Here is a 17,113-nt window from a genome sequence, read left to right as displayed (position 1 = left end):
TCTTCTTCAAGGTTATTCATTTATGTTTTAGAAAAAAATACATTGCTGATTTGTGCTGAAATAGTATCTACAAACTCACTTGGAATGAAATTAATGTCATTAAGGTATTTTATAAACAAAAGGAAAGTTCTAGATTAAGAAACAAGAAAGCTGTGCTTGCTTCTAGTTCCCACACTGTTGCAAACTACTTGAATTATCTTCAGCAATTTAATGAATCTGTCTTTTACCAAAAAGTACATCATTAACATATTTCCTGAAATGTACTGTTACAAAAATCTAATGGTTTCGTAAAGCAAAATGCCAGATAATACATGTTGAATTTTGTAATGGCTCATCAGGAATTTTCTGTATAGAACCATTCTTGTCTGATGGTCTATCAAAAATCATTGAACTACAAAAATAATTTGAGAACATAGTAGCTTAAAATGCAAAGGTCAAGAAGTTATCCAGGTTTATTTCCAAGAATCATTTAACTATTCATACAATAGTCATTAATTGTGTGGGTAGTATATCAGTCCCTAGAGATAAAGCAATAAAGACAAATACAATAAATGTTATTACCACCAATGATAACTGTCTAACATGGAAAACAGATAATCATAAATAAAGGCTGGCAAATTCTGTGATTGATTGTATTAAAGTATAAGGAAGCCAACTGGAACCTTAAGAAGAGTACTGACATGATTAGGCAAAGTTTTCCTACAATGTGGGACTTTGACACCTAGGTATAAAAATATACATTAGTGAAGTATTTCAAGAAGACTGAGCAGAATATTCAAAGACAAAGAAGTATATAATAATATAAAATATTCAGAGTTAATGTCTCATTTGTTTTACCTACTATAACAAAATATCTTAGAGTAGATGTATTCTAAAGACTGGGATGTTTAATATAAAGTTATTGGTAGTGTCTGATGAGGTCTAACTTTCTGATTCATAGGAACCTTCTCACTAAATCTTTATATCATGAAAAGGACACCCTAGCTCACCAGGGATTCTTGTATAAGATCACTAATTCCATGAGGGCTTCAATTTCATGACCTAATTAACTCTCAATAGACTCTCCTCTTAATATCACAACATTCGTGATTAGTTTTCAACATAAGAATTTTGGGGAGACACATATATTCTAACCATAGTAAATGCCAAATAGTTTGGAAGAATGTTGCATATGTGTGTGTAGGGGGGATTTGCACATGACTGGGCACTATGGCATAGTGATTAAGTATGCAAGCCCTGTAGTAAATTAAATTCAGATCTGAAACTTATAAGTCATGTAAATTACCTAATTTCTTTAAATTTTTGTTTCTCTTTTGTAGGTAAACTCCATAGGATTGTTGTAAGAATTAAATGAGTTGAACCACATAAAGTACTTAAGACAGTGTCTTGCAGATTTTAAAAATGTCTCCTTACTTAATTAAATGTCAATTCTGAAAGGACAGGACATTTAGTTGTTGGAATACCAGAAATTTATTAATGGTTGGCTCACAGAAAACACTGTGGAATGAATGATTCGTGACATAATTGTTTTGGCATAGGTATCCTAAAATGTAAGGTTGAATAATCTTGGTTGATTTTTTCCTTAAGATAGACTCAAAGAATAAAGGGGGAAATAATTAGGAAACCCACCTGTTCAAATTTAAATGTGTACCTTAAAACAATAAAAGGTAGGGCTGGAGAGATAGTTCAGAGGTTAAGAGCACTTGTTCTTACAGAGGACCCTGGTTCAGTTTCCCAGTACCTACATGGTAGCTTATAATATGTCCTTTTCTGTTTTCATTGCATGCACATGGTGCACTTACATGCAGGTGGGACACTCATACACATAAAATGAAAAGTTTTTAAAACTTTTAAAAACTAAAAGGACTTTTAATTAAAACCATCTCTTGCTATGTCCATAAGGACAGAATTAAGGTGAAAACATTTTTTAATTTATACTTACTATTCATTGAGTGCTTTTTATATGCCAATCTAATAGAATTTCTAAATGTAAAACCTTATTCAAATTACAGAGCAACAATATAATTCTATGATGTAGAACTATTTTTGTCTCTATTTTAAAGATGAAGAAATAGGGGTTAACTGAATTTTCCAAAGTCAAATACATACCTCCTAAATTGAGAAATCAAGATTGTTAATGTTGATCTGTTGGCCTGGACCTAGCTAGTAGTAAGTTCTTGGCACATAGTTGATGTACAATAAATAGTTGTTAAAGGAATAGATTACTAATCTATTATCTGCAGACAAACCTATGATTTAGTTTTTATGGTTTTCATAATTTCAATAAACTCAAGTGAAGAACAGTATTGAGCCATAAAAGAGAAGAATTTACATAGAAAAATCTCTTGACTGATAATTATGATTAAAAACACATTTAGATTTGCTTATAAATTATATATGAATATAAGTATTATACACATATATGATATATAGCAACAGAATAATCTGAAGAACTTTTACAGAGTATGTGCAAACACACATCCATACATTTTTACAGTTTCTGTTTTCTTTTGTTCTGATATTCATGAAAGGGTGTAGATAATATAATGGCAAAGCTAGACAGGGCAATTACCAAATCAGATTTCCTTCTGCTAATGTAGAAATTGGGGCTCTAGAGAGGAAGCAAATTACAAAGGTCACACAAGGAATTAGAGTAAGATTAAGAATCTGAGTTTCCAGACTCACGAGTTTGTTTTAGTCTGAACTGTCACCATTTACCATCTTAATTTTATAGATAGAGTAACCAAAGCATCCTAAGAATGTTGATGACCAAGTTCCTGCCACTAGTCCACCTAAGCAGGACTTTAATTTTAAATATAAGGCTTGAATTTCTTCCAATGCTTCTGTCTGGGTGTGAGAAGGACAATCCGCCCCTTCTTACTGAACTAAATAATGAGCTGAAGATAATTTACAGAAAGATTTGTCTTTCTCTCTAAGAGTAAGTTAAGGCTGCTTTGTTGCTTTATTTTCAAAACCCAGAAAGTCCCAAGGAGGCTCCATAAAGGCAGGAATTCAGAACACCTAGCACAAAGGAAGGCACTTAATAAATATTTGTTGTTAAATGTATGACATGCTGAAGGAAGAAAGGGAATGTAGGTTGGGTAATGGTTTCCCAGAGGATGATGGATGGACAATCATTAGTGCGGTGTGGGGGGAGTGGGAATGAATGAGGAAAAGAGGTGGGGGAAGCTCTTAAAGGAGAAGCTCAATCTTTATCAGATTGAAGCTACAGTCAGTCAGCAAATTCTGAGAGTCTTGTGATTGGCAGAGATATTTAAATAAGGCCTCCTTAAAATTTTTTACCACCCCTGGAACCCCACTCCTCTTTAAAATTTGTTTCAGTCATTACCCAGGGACCGGATACAGAGATTCCTATGGGGAGTTCTAATGGGTCGATTCAATTTCAGCTGGATGACGCCACTTAGCCAAGCATTAAGAGCTAAAGCTCCGGGAAAGCCACGACACAGAGAGGGGGGAGAGAAAAAAATTATAGCAACGAGCAATAAATCCCTTCCCATCCTCCCCCTATAACCCATTCACAAGACCTCCAGAAACCCTCTACATTCACAAAACAACCAGCCAGCTGAGCTGAACACAGAGTGCAACCTCACCCTACACACATACTGCCGCAGATCATATACCAACACACCCAGAGCTGTATAAATAATCACACACTAGCGGTATCTATTGCTTGGTTGAGATACCCTGTGTCTACAACTGCAGTTTCTGCTGCTTCGGTTCTTCTGACAGATTGGAGGAGACTGAGGTGGATGTGGAGGCGTGGGGGGGGGGAGCAAAGGGAGGTGGGGGAGTAGGTAAGGGAGAAGGAAGGAGAGAAGGGGAGGGGGAGGGGAAGAGAAGGGGAAGGAAAATATTGGAGGAGGAGGGGGAAAGAAACTGGAGGAGGAGGAGAAGGGGGAGGAGTAAGAGGCGGAGGAGGAGGGGGAGGAGAAAGAGAAGGAGGAGGAGAAAGAGGAGGAGGAGGAGAAAGAAGAGGAGGAGGAGAAAGAGGAGGAGGTGAACTTACCCTGCTGAGCTTTCTTTGGGGAATACGTGCATCAAGATTCAGCTCTGCATGTAAAATCCACAGAGTGTCTGCCACTACAGGTCTGATTCTCAACCCCCTCCTTAATGCCGCCGTTCTCTCTCTCTCTCTCTCTCTCTCTCTCTCTCTCTCTCTCTCTCTCTCTCTCTCTCCCTCTCTCCCTCTCTCTCCCTCTCTCTCCCTCTCCCTCTGCTCTCTTCCCTTCTCCCTCTCTTCCCTTCTCCCTCTCTTCCTTTCTCCTTCTCCTGCTGTGTCGGAAGGACCAAGACAGAACTATCTCTGTTTTTATCTTCTCTTCCACTAAAGGAGTTTTCATTCAGACTTTCCGAAGAGAGGTGGAAAAACGTGAAGACTCGGGAGAAGAGATCCTTTGAGCCAGATCGAGGGTTAGTTCTTCTGCTTTTCTCGGCATGGATAAACCATTTTCTCAAGGTAAGCCACGGGGATTAGCTCCTAAAGACTTCAGAATTCCTTCTATGCAATGCACAGATTGCCATTCATTCCAGCGTTCGGTGTGTGTGTGTGTGTGTGTGTGTGTGTGTGTGTGTGATCGCGCGCACGCGCACGCGTGTGCACACACACACACACACACGAAAGTGCCTGGGTAAAATAAAATGAAAACCCTTAAAATGACATTTAAATGAATCAGCTCTCGTAGAAAATTATTCATACTGAAAATTTAAAAATCAAAATAGGAATTCAATATGATCCCTTTTTTTTTTGCCAATTTAATGTCTAGTCTGTTGACCTTTAATGCATTTTGGTGCTTACCTAAGCCCCTTACTGCGCAGCCTAACCACCCAAGGTGAGGACGTAGGAAGAGCCCGTGCTGAGGCCAGTCTGGCTGCCCAGCGGGCATCCTTGTCAGCATGGGGCTAGTCTGCTATTGGCTCACAAGTCTGGGCTGTGCATCGTTCAGATTTCATCACATCACCTTGCCTTGGGTAGAAATGGCGCAAGCTGACACGGCATAACCCCCCACTTACATTGAGTCAGAGCAATGATTTAGAAATTTCTGGATTCATGCCTGGGTATATGTGTACATATCTTTATGTGGCATAGGGGGATTTTGTCCAAAATAAGAACCCGTGAGCATAGTTAGTCAAAAGACATTTGATAGGACCTAGGGAACCGATTTACAGTACACTTCCTTCAACACATCTATCACTTACCTATGAACGTTTCAAATCAAGTTCCATGAACAGAAAACAAATTGAACTCTTAAGCAGATAATGCATTTTGAAATGCAAATTATTGTTGATTTTCTGCACCATATTAAAACCTTGCTGTAATGTGATGTATTATTACATGGAGCATAAAAGGTGTTAAAGCAAGACAGCTACATGCAAAAATACAAATAAGGTAGACTAGCAGTTCATCCACAGTTAAGTATATTGTTGTCTATTTGAGTCTAACAGACATACACTAAGATCTTATTGTAAAATTCTAGACATTTTATTTCTTTATGTTCTGTTTTTAGGTCTCTAGCTGAGAAAGATAATCTAATGATATGAGTGGTTTGTATTTAGAGATATTTGTTCAGAATTGAATAGTAAGTAACCAAGGATTGAAAAGAAAGGAGACTAATTCTTCATGAAAGAATTTGAGACTTAGATGTGCAGTTGAAACCCAGGAAAGAATTTAGACCAGGGCAAAATGGGCTTTAAAAATCTTTCTTACATACCTCTTCATTTTGCAGATGAAGAAACAGAGAGGTCACTTACCTATAGTAACACAGCAAAATAAAGCTAGAGTTAAGACTATATCCTAAGTTTCTTGTGTCTTAGAAAATAATTTGAGGATTATATAAAGATCCCAGTGTCTTAAATGAATAACTCATTTCTTAGAATTTTCCTCACCATTAGAAGTATATGAATTTATTCAGTGTTAAAATTTTTCTCTGTATCACTCATCACTAAAATTCCTATATCTTTAATAATGCCAAGGTCTTAAAACTGCAAGGCTCAGGGGCTTGAAATAAACTGCTATGAGTCTTAATGAAACTATTAAAGTAATGAATAGGATTGGGGTAGCAACGTGACAAGTTAAGAGTTAAATGTGGTGAGAATCTGGCAGCTCTCGCAAGATGTATGCGGTAGGAGGGAGGCCCAGTCAGTAACAGAGAGGTCAGTAATGTAAACTATATACAACTTGGTATTTGTAAAGGGGGGTGTGCTTTGATAGAGATGCAAATGCTTTTGCACAGAGAAGGATTTTTAGAGAACAGACTTTGGTATAGTAGAACTAAGAAAACATATAAAGCCATTACAGAAATTCCCCCTATGTTTGCTTTCAGTTATTCTGAGAACAAGTGTATAACAGCAGAGGGCAGGGGAAAAACACACCCCACAGCCATTACACAGTAAGGTACAAAACAGCATTGAGCCTGTGAGTGTGGGAGAAAACAGTAGTCAGCCGTTCCTTCTTTTTTCTCTCCTCTCTTTAAAAATCAGCCTTGAATCACACTCTATCAAAAAAGATTTATTATAGACATCATTAATGTCTTAAGGTGCCAGCAAAGAGCTTTAGACAGAAAAGTTTTCAACTTTTGTCTCAACATGACATATTTTAGGTTTTAGAGAGAAAAATACATTTTCTTTCATTAAAAAAACATTACCATTTCATGAATAGGTTTAACTTCCTAGTAAGAAAAGGAATTTCTGTTTAGGTTGTATATAGAAAATTTCATGGCTATAGAAAAACTATTCAGAAAGCTATGAGCACCTGGCCACCAAGACTGATGGAGGTAGGTTTACAATGCATCATTCATTACTGCAGAGGCACTACGTGACAAAAATCACTAGATTCCATCCCTATATAGCCAAGATTCATAAACACACTGACTGCTATTTAATAATATGTGATATGTATATTCTTTGTCATATATCAAAATATCAAATTGACCACAGGCAGTTTATTAAGTGTTGCTGCTCACAAAGAGTGGCATTTTAATGGGTGGACTCCTAAATTATAAACATGCATACAATGGTAGTTTCTCATCTAGTCTACATAAATTTTCTCATCTAGTCTACAAGTAGTATCTTGCTTATTTGTTTTTTTTAGCATTCCTCCTCATTACCTTCTGCTATAATGTGTGTGTGTGTATGTGTAATATTCTGATTATTTTAGTTCATCTTTTTTTTTAAGCTAGATTGATTCAGCCACCCCAGAATGGCAAGAAAATTGTCATCCAGTCCTTTAATTACTATTTAAAACCCCAATATTACAGTGAATCTAACTGATCCAACTAGCTCTCAGAACCCATTCTAATAAAAAAAAATTAAGAGCAGGAATAAACTAATTTCATACTGTCAGCCCCCTTACCTGAGGGCAACAGCAACAGTGCTTCATTATTCTATGTTTCTTCAATTATCCAACCAAATCTCTCGCTCTTGGAAAAATCTTATCACTGTCTTAATACACCTTAACCTAAACACCATGTGACCTTCTGGTACCCTGTAGAAGCCCCCTTGAATATTTTTATTATTGGTTCTAAGTTGTTTATTTTGTGACCTAGATTCGATGAAGTTTAGCTTTCAACTTTGTGGGCATGTCCAGTGCCATTGCAGTGACTTCACTGCAACCCTGTTTTAGGAATATATTACAATTATCTTTTGTATTTACTTCTTGTAATTATTTTTTGTGATACTTCCATGTATTTTTGAAATTTATATATCTAACTATATCTAGCATATACTTCTGTATTTAAAGCATACCTGATTGAATGACTCCAACCATCCTGTATTTGATCAGTTGGACATAAACACTTTTCTTATAATTTTGTCAAATACCTTTCATAGTCCAAAGTTTCTATATTCATATATAATCTACAGTTAACTAAACAGTATATCCTTGTTTATTCAGATGCCCAAATGAATACTGTATATTTCTTTCCAATGCCAAGACTATGACTGTATAAAGATTTAGTAAAGCTATGGACTGAAGGTTGCAAGGACTTTAAGTGCAAGGAAGTGAATCTATTTTTGTTTTTGAATTTTCCAAATAAACAAGGGCACTTTGCCTAATTTACCCTCAAGAAACTTGAAAATGTAGATGGTGCAGATGAAAAGAATGATTAAATTTTTTTAAATAAAAATACAAACTATTGTTATGCAATATTCTTGGAGATCACATAGCCCACCCCTATAATTATATAGGTAGTGAAACTGAGGCCTAAATAAATCAAATGATTTGACAAAAGTATCATTCATATTTGAGTCTTTGGACATATGTTATGTTTATCTAATTTTTAAACAGATATAAGTTTAGCTAATCATATTTATATGAGAATATAGTCTCATAGACCATCAAAGTGTAGTCATTATTAGCTGCTGAACTGTTTATTAATTGTATCTTTATTTTTATTGAGGAAACCTAGACAAACACTATTCTCCAGTTCTTTGTTCATTTTTATTTACTATTTATTCAATCTATCCAAACTATACACCAGTACAAGTAATTGATTCATTCTAAGAATACTTAAAATCCACTAGATTTCAAATATGTACTGTATTCATGCTAATGATCATTATGTCCTGGTGTTCCATGTTGCCTTTTGATTTATATTTTCATTTCTTTTCTAAACATTCAGTCCTCTAGGTACGGGAGTCTACTACTTGTGAAATATTTTTTCAAGGTCACCATTTATTGATTCTACACTATATCAACGCCTTCAGGAGAATGACTACACAACCATTTTTGGCACAATGAAGATGTAAGAATATGTTTTCTAATATTCAACTAAGCTTAAGTACAGTATAAGAATATTTTTTCTCTTTAAAAATCCTGTTTCTGGTGTAAAGTAAGAGATAGAGAAAGCAGTCTATGCAGAATTTGTTTGATAAATGCAATTTTATAGTTACAGTGATATTTGAAATAATTCAGGGCTTGTATTATAGTTTTATATAGTTTTCCCATTGCCCAGTGTTAAAAAAATATTAAAAAAAAAGTTTGATTTTGGAAGCTGAGTGTGGTGATGCATACCTACATTCTGGCTACTCTGGAAGGTAAAGCAGGAAAATGATTGGATATATACATGTCTATATAAACATATGAGCAGCTTCTTTTGGTATACCTGTGAAGTTTCCGCTGTTGAATTAATATGCATTAGGAAATGACCTTTACTTTAACATTTGGCTCCATTTTTACTAGAATTCAGATGTTCAAAACTTAGATTAGTTGCTTCTGTGAACTTAGTCACTTGATGGAATACAAAAAGAATTAACATTTTGTATTTATATGCAAATTGTTATAACATTTGCTTCAAAACTGATTTATCCTTTGAATAGGAAGATCATACTTGTCTGAAAATAAGTGAGTTCACTTACAAAATAAAGGTGTTACATGAAACCTACAATACAGCATTTGAAAGATGAAGTAGTGATTATAAGTCCTAACTTTTTTTGGTTTCCCTGAATTTGTGACATGTATGTTCTCATATATTGTTTCTATTTCTTTTCTTCTAGGATTTTTTGATGTGCTTTGAGGTCCATATAACTACAAGGGCTTTTTTTTTAATCACCATAAGTGCCACCCCGACCCCAAATCACTTAGAGCTCAAAAATCTAGGCAAAATGGATGCCACAGCTATAGATGAGTTCCAACAAATTCTGCCTATTGAACAGCTGCGCTCTACTCATGCTAGCAATGATTATGTGGAACGGCCTCCAGCACCCTGTAAACAGGCTCTTTCCAGCCCTTCCCTTATTGTGCAAACCCACAAGTCTGATTGGTCCCTGGCTACCATGCCTACTGCTCTCCCACGCAGTATCAGCCAGTGCCATCAGCTGCAGCCCCTGCCTCAGCATCTGAGCCAATCTAGCATTGCCAGCTCAATGTCCCAAAGCACCACTGCCTCTGATCAAAGGCTCTTGGCCAGCGTTACGCCCTCTCCTTCAGGCCAGTCCATCATCAGAACCCAGCCTGGAGCAAGGGCCCACCCAAAGGTCGATGGTGCTCTGAAGGGAGAAGCTGAGCTATCTGTAGGGCATCCCAGCGATCACCTCTTTATCTGCGAGGAGTGCGGGCGCTGCAAGTGTGTCCCATGCACAGCGGTTCGCCCTCTTCCCTCCTGCTGGATGTGCAACCAGCGTTGCCTTTGCTCTGCTGAGAGCCTCCTTGATTATGGCACTTGCCTCTGCTGTGTCAAGGGCCTCTTCTACCACTGCTCCACTGATGATGAAGACAACTGCGCTGATGAGCCCTGCTCCTGTGGGCCTAGCTCTTGCTTCATTCGTTGGGCAGCCATGAGTCTAATCTCCCTCTTCTTACCCTGCCTGTGCTGCTACCTGCCTACCCGTGGATGCCTCCATCTGTGCCAGCAGGGCTATGATAGCCTCCGGCGACCCGGCTGCCGCTGTAAGAGGCACACCAACACTGTGTGCAGAAAAATCTCTTCTGGTAGTGCACCTTTCCCTAAGGCCCAGGAGAAGTCTGTATGACCTTCCTACAAGATGGATCCAGAGTGTCCTCCTGGCCCTCTTCAGTAAAGCATAAGCTTCATGTTTTGGGGAGGGTGTGAGATAATAAACTAGCCAAAGTTAGGGCCTCGCCTCTTTTGTTCCTGCAGTATCAGGAGAATGCAAAGTATATCCCAGTGCAGGATGCCTTGCTCTTTCACAGAATCTATCCTACTCTTCTTCAATCTTTTATACCCGGCCTGCTCAGCTTTTATGGCTGTCATGGCAAATTCAGGTGATATATGGGCATGAGGTTTGGACACTGAGGACTGACAGAGTCAGCAATGTGGAGGTTTAGGGGCTCCCCAAGGTATTGCCTCTCGAAGCAGACTCTGATTGTCATTCTGCTTTCCACAGTGCCTTTGAAGACTTTCTTCTAAGATGGTCATCACAGGTGCATGTGGAACAGCGTTCAACCTTCCAGGGAATCTGACTCTCCCTCCCTCCCTCCCTCCCTCCCTCCCTCCCTCCCTCCCTCCCTCCCTCCCTCTCTCCCTCCCTCCCTCCCTCCCTCCCTCCCTCTCTCCCTCCCTCCCTCTTTTTCTTACTTTCTCCCTCTTACATCTTTTCTTACTTTCAATCTCCCTGACTCTTCTTTCATTTTCCTGTTCTGTTCTCCTCCTTTTACTTTGTCACATTTGTTTTTCATTTCCTACCTATTATTCTGCTTTCTAAGATTAATCTTTGTCCATATTTTTATTTCGTTTGATATTTTTGTTTCTCTTTTCCCGCCTCTCTTTCTCTGACACACTCAAAAGTGTTATTTTTCCATAGGTGTTTCCTTAGATGACAAACTTTGCTATGCTATACTATTTACTAAATTGTATTAAGGGAAATGGATTATTGTAATGAGTTGATTGCTAGCAATAGACGGTATCTCAATGTGTGTATGCACTCACAACCACATTTACCTGTTTGTGGGCATATGAGGCTCCTCTATATTTCCAAATTCAATTAGTTGGAGTGTTTTTCTCCTTTTCCTGCTAATCAACTTATAGTACTGACAGATTCTACTAGCATGCTGAGTAGGATAGTAAATCAGGATGCTCATAACTTTGTATGTCTGACCCAAGTGCCAAAGGCAGACTGCTTTATAGCTAAATGAACAAAGCAAAGGATATTACAGAGGTATGTTCTCTCGTAGAAGCTAACCACCCTGAGACTGCATGGCTCAGGCCTTAATAAAGGACATAAAAAGTCATAAAATTTTAGAGCTGGAAGGAATCTTAAATAATAATATAGTTCAATGTTGTAATTTTACAGATGGGGAAACTAAGGTCTGAAAATAGAAAGGGAATTGCCCAAGGCCACACACTTGAGTTGATAGCAGAATTTGACAGAAACATGAGCCTTCTGACTCCTTCATTGTTCCTCCCTTTCATTACACTGGGTCATTGAACTTTTTCTTCTGACTCTGTTACCAATTCCAAAAAGTGATTCCCTGTCAATTACTTTTTGAAAATCACGAGAAATTATTGTGGTGGTCTTTCCGCAGTGTATGGTGGGTAGTTTATTAACTACTGGGTTTGAGGCTGCCCCCAGTGGACATCACCTTTGACTCTGTACTTTGTAGAAGCTCAAATGTGGGGAAAAACAAAGAAGCCCTACCCAAGCTGTATCTTCGCCATTGCATCTACTCTTTGCTGCACACACTGTGCTCCTTCTTGGCTTTGTCTGCAATGGTAGCTGCCTAAGAACCTAGATTTCATCAACAGTGAACAATTGAGATGAAAGATACACAATGCACAAAAATGACTCCCCTCTTAAAATGTATGCAAAGAGCCTGTGCTGCGAACCCCTGTCAATAAGGAAAAGGCTGCAATGGTGATGGCAGGGTGCAAAAGACTGCTACTAAGAGACATGAGAATTTTATAGTTTCCCTCTGTAAATACACTCAAAATTTATCAAGGAATTCAGATATTGAGGGCACTTGCTTGAAGTCAAGGTGCTCCAACTTAGTTTAAGACTTCCAGACTCTACATATCATCTCTTTTAAAGTGTGCATGGATGTGTGCTGCAGGGTGAAGTGAGAAGTGTATAGTCATGCACAGGAGGAAGAAAGGAAATTCCAAGTCCCTTTATTGGATATATACTGCAGAAATATATGCCACAGAGTATTTATTGGCTATGAAACTTCCTGAAGTGTATTGACATTGGGTTGCACACAGACCCATACCTTCACTTACGTCTCCTCTTGTAGAATTGCTTTGCTCTATTTTTGTATATATAAATATGTTATGATGATTATTAATATTGTTAATGATATTGCTGCAAATGGTGCCATACATAAGGTTAGGCTTCTTGAAACATTTATAAACCTTAAACCAATACCTAAATACCTGAAACCTCTTATGTTGCTTTTAAATCCTTTAAATTTAAATAGTTTGTGTTTAATCTTAAAAATCTGCCTAATTGTACTTTAGTCTACCCCTAAAAGCTACACCCAGTTGTCTGGTCACACTAGATGGTGATGAGTAGCAACACACATTTCTCTCTGCTTCTGCCCAAAATTTGCTTAGAGTCCAGATATCTAAGGATTCTTTGATATTTGTGCATTGTTCTGGAGCTAAAGTTACTCTATGGATGCTTGCTTATTAGTTCCAAGGCCCTTCTTAATAGCAGTCCTTACTCAGGCAAATTGTGCACTGCCAGAAGAGCCCTGGGCTCTGCCATACACCCAGAGGAGTTCTTCTCAGTGTATTTCTAAATGGCCTTATACTTGGTAGAATAAACTGAAGGGTTCTTGAATGCAATTTGCTGCCGAGTCAGGGCTTTCATTTATGTCCAAGTTGGCCTGATATGGACTGCATCTGGTTTACATAGAGATGGGTCCTGTTGGGGTATGCACACACACACGTGAGTGCACATATGTATCCCTTCTGTGGTTTCATATAGATATGTGTATATATATATGTGTAATATAATCACACATCTCTATATATTTTAATGTATTGCACATGTATATTTAAAATATATACAAAATAACTAAATCCTTCAGAATGGCTCTGTTTTCATTATTTCCCTGCTTTGTGATATGTACTGCATAAACATGAATGTGTAGGTGGTGTTTTCTGCTTGGTATTTCTTTGCAGTTAAATAATTCTATACCTAATTCTACTGCTTTCCACATATTGGTGACTTGATAGGTGCTCTATGCCATTAGCCGAAAGTTTTTCCTTTAACTTCAACTCATTATTCCTTTATCATAATAGCTATAATAAATATAGTGCACCATATATACTACTATGTGGTAAGCATGATAGTATATTATTTAGATTTAGCATTATTTATAATATCTCATTTCATTCTCAGAATAATTGTATGATATATGCACTATTCCCTTCTCCATTTCACACATGAGAAAATGAAGCACAGAATTATTAGGTAGCTTATTAAAACTGGAGCTAAGATTTAAGCCTAGGTGCTTTACTCTCAAGTTAATGTTCCAGAGTCAGGTACAGAAATTTGAAGTACCATGTAAACAAGTACAGAGTAACATGCCCCATTGGTGATTAGTTCTTCTTGTAGCTATACTCTATCACCTTGGAGTTAAAATATACACATTCCTATGTTAAGAACAAAGCAACAGTTACAAACATATTTTAGTTGTATTGCACCCAAAAATAATGGAATTACAAACTTCTGACTCGAGTCCAGAGTTATTTTCATTTTAAAATTTTCAGGTATCGTAACTTAGGCTTTTTAGAAAGTAGAACTTGAAGCTAAAGTTGATATACAATCCATACAAACAGAAGTGAGGACAACAGTAATGAGTTATAGAAAGGACAGCAACTATTAGGAAGTATAATAACACTGTCATGACAAGTTATTTTCTCGATCTCTTATGACAGTCCCTATGAAACTACTACATATCTATGCATTCCATATTGGGGATATTTATCTGTTAACTCTCATATCATTATTTATAGACACTTTCTTATAACTAGTTGATAACAACTAGTCTATTATGCTAGATAGTATACATGAGACTGTCCATGCAAGTAACCTTGGCAGCAATGAAGAGACATTGTTATTCTGCTAGAGAAAGCAAGGCATATGTGTGGATATGAAGAATTATAGATTTAAGGTGTTATCAGACTGGTGCCTACATCTTAGGCCACATTCTTCTATTTTGAGGCAGTGTCTCAATATATGTTCTGAGCTGGCCTGGAACTTACTATGTAGGCCAGGCTGCCCTCAAACTCACAGAGATCTGCCTGCTTCCCATGAGTTGGGATTAAAGGTGTGTACCACCATATCTGGTTTTAATCCTATTTCTTTCTTTTTTTTTTTTTTTTTTGTTTTTTTTCAAGACAGGGTTTCACTGTAGTTTTTTTAGAGCCTGCCCTGGAACTAGCTCTTGTAGACAGGCTGGTCTCGAACTCACAGAGATCCGCCTGCCTCTGCCTCTGGAGTGCTGGGATTAAAGGTACACACCACCACTGCCCAGCTGTAATCATATTCTTTTAAAGCGAGTTAGAGGCAATCTACTGTCTCTAAATAACAAAGAACTAGAGTGTGTTCACAAATGTCTTGTTTTGAAGGTCCTTTTACCCAACAGGGACATGAAATCCCTAGTTCAACTAAAGAAGTTGAAAAATTTCAAAATGTCCTTATTTTTAGCATAGAATTTTACTTCATTTTAATGAACTATTCAAATATTTACTATAAGCATGTGTATACATATGTTCATTTAGGTTAATAAACATAATAACAGGAATATTGTGTGATAAATTCAGCAAAATTGATTAAATTAGGTATTTTGAAACAAGAAAATAATTTGTTGACTGGTATATTTGTCAACTTTATCACTGTGACAAGATTTTTGAGGTTACTTAAATTTGAAAGAAAAAAATGGGTCATGGTTTCAGTTCATAGTGGCTGGTCATTGCTTTTGAGACCTTTAGAAGGCAGTAAAATATGGCAGGAAAGCTTGGAGAAAGCAGTGACTCACCTCATAGTGATAAATAAACAGAGAAAGAGGAAGGGACCACTGTCCAAATAGTCCCTTCAAAGGCATGTCCAAGTATCTGAAATCCATCCTATTAGTCTCCACCACTTAAAGATTCTAGATTTTAGCATGGAGCTCAGTGGTAGAGTGTTTGCCTAGAATACAAAAATCCCTAGGTTCTATTCCTAGCACTGCAAAAATGTTTCTACCACCACATGTTAATACCTGAAGATGGTGACCAAGATATTAACACATCGGCCTTTGGGAGAATCATATGCAAACCATGACTACTAGCTTTAAAAGTCTCCCTGCCACGTACTTATGACACCACAGACACATTTAAAACGTAACAGTATCCTTTATCTTGATACATAATAGTTCCTTACATTCTATAGACAGTATTTACATGAAATCAAAGCATTTGCTAAAACACACCATTGATACACTTTTATTTTTATTGATAAGGCAACAAAAACATAAATTGCATTATGCTAATTTAATCCTTGCTTCTTCATATAGTAAAAGCATAAGAAAATTCTGAAAAAAAATAATTTGAATGAATAAATTAGGTTATTACTCAAAATGATCTGGCAAAATTATTCTACCAATTATATCTACTTTATGAGATCCAGGTTACTTCATAGTCCTTAACATGTATCTGACCCATCATGAACATCTGACTATATTGTTTTTAAGAACATGCTCATTATTTTGACTTTAGAATATTATGCTCTTCTAGGTTTCCTCTTACTTCACTAATTGCCCTTTCTGTGTATCCTTTGAAGGATCTCTTTTCTCTACCACTTCTTTTTTTATTATTAAGGAATTTCAATTTTTTTTATTTTTTTAAAGAAAAAAAAAACTATTTTTTTTTCATTTCACATACCAAATCCCAGTTCCAACTCCCTTCTCTCCTCCCATTCCTTCCCTGCAACCCATCCCCCCCATCCACTCCTCAAAGAGGGCAAGGCACACTTCCCTGAGGAAGGACCAAGGCCCTTCCTACTATATCCACGCTGGGCAAGGTATCCATCCAAAAAGCCAGTACAAGCAGTAGGGATAAATCCTTGCACCACTGCAAGTGGCCCCCACAGTCTGTCCCAGCCATACAACTGTCATCCACATTCAGAGGGACTAGTTTGGTCCTATGCTTGTTCCTTCCCTGTCCAGCTGGAGTTGGTGAGCTCCCATTAGCTCAGGTAAACTATTTCAGCGGGTGTCCCCATCATGGTCTTGAACTCTCTGCTCACATTCCACTCCTCCCACTCTTCAACTGGACTTTGGGAGCTCAGTCCAGGGCTCTGATGTGGGTCTCTGCCTCTGTTTTCATCAGTTGCTTGATGAAGGTTGTATAGTTACATTTAAGATAGTCATCCATCTGACTACAGGACAAGGCCAGTTTGGACTCCCTCTCCACTATTGCTTAGTCTTAGTTAGGGTCATCCTTGTGGATTCCTGGGAATTTCTCTAGTGCCAGGTTTCTTGCTAGCTCCATAATGACACCCTCAATCAAGATATCTCTTTCCTTGTTCTCATCTCTGTCCTTCCCCCATCTCAACTATCCCCCTCCCTCAAGTTCTCCCCTCCTCCTCCCTTTCTACACTCCCCTCTCTTCCCACCCCCATGCTCCTAATTTTGTCAGGAGATCTTGTCTGTTTC

General features: G+C 37.6%; 2 protein-coding genes across 5 annotated transcripts in view; one reads left to right on the top strand and one right to left on the bottom strand.

The window, feature by feature from the left end:
* Positions 1 to 4,147, bottom strand: part of Tmlhe (trimethyllysine hydroxylase, epsilon) — a 206,093-nt gene extending 201,946 nt beyond the window's left edge. For 2 of the 3 annotated variants that reach the window (XM_057760307.1, XM_057760308.1), the window contains exon 1: positions 4,028 to 4,147. The gene's annotated coding sequence lies outside the window, so the exon portion shown is untranslated. Of the gene's footprint in view, positions 1 to 3,611; positions 3,692 to 4,027 lie in introns of those variants that run through there. The other variant, XM_057760309.1, reaches the window with a different exon arrangement.
* Positions 3,713 to 13,457, top strand: Spry3 (sprouty RTK signaling antagonist 3). 2 transcript variants are annotated; one of them, XM_057760311.1, is made up of 4 exons: positions 3,713 to 3,766; positions 4,352 to 4,477; positions 8,637 to 8,759; positions 9,511 to 13,457. In XM_057760311.1, exon 4 carries the CDS (start codon positions 9,520 to 9,522, stop codon positions 10,483 to 10,485), a length of 966 nt encoding a protein of 321 aa, XP_057616294.1. In that variant the 5' UTR covers positions 3,713 to 3,766; positions 4,352 to 4,477; positions 8,637 to 8,759; positions 9,511 to 9,519; the 3' UTR covers positions 10,486 to 13,457. The 2 variants fall into 2 exon arrangements, with proteins under 2 accessions (XP_057616294.1, XP_057616293.1); XM_057760310.1 differs by lacking the exon at positions 3,713 to 3,766 and adding an exon at positions 3,972 to 4,107.
* The last annotated feature ends 3,656 nt before the right edge of the window (positions 13,458 to 17,113 follow it).

The sequence above is a fragment of the Chionomys nivalis genome, chromosome X, assembly GCF_950005125.1.
Source record: "Chionomys nivalis chromosome X, mChiNiv1.1, whole genome shotgun sequence".
In the NCBI taxonomy this organism is placed as follows: Eukaryota; Metazoa; Chordata; class Mammalia; order Rodentia; family Cricetidae; genus Chionomys; species Chionomys nivalis.
Note: the sequence above shows the minus strand (reverse complement) of the source record. Positions and strands in the feature narration are given on the sequence as shown.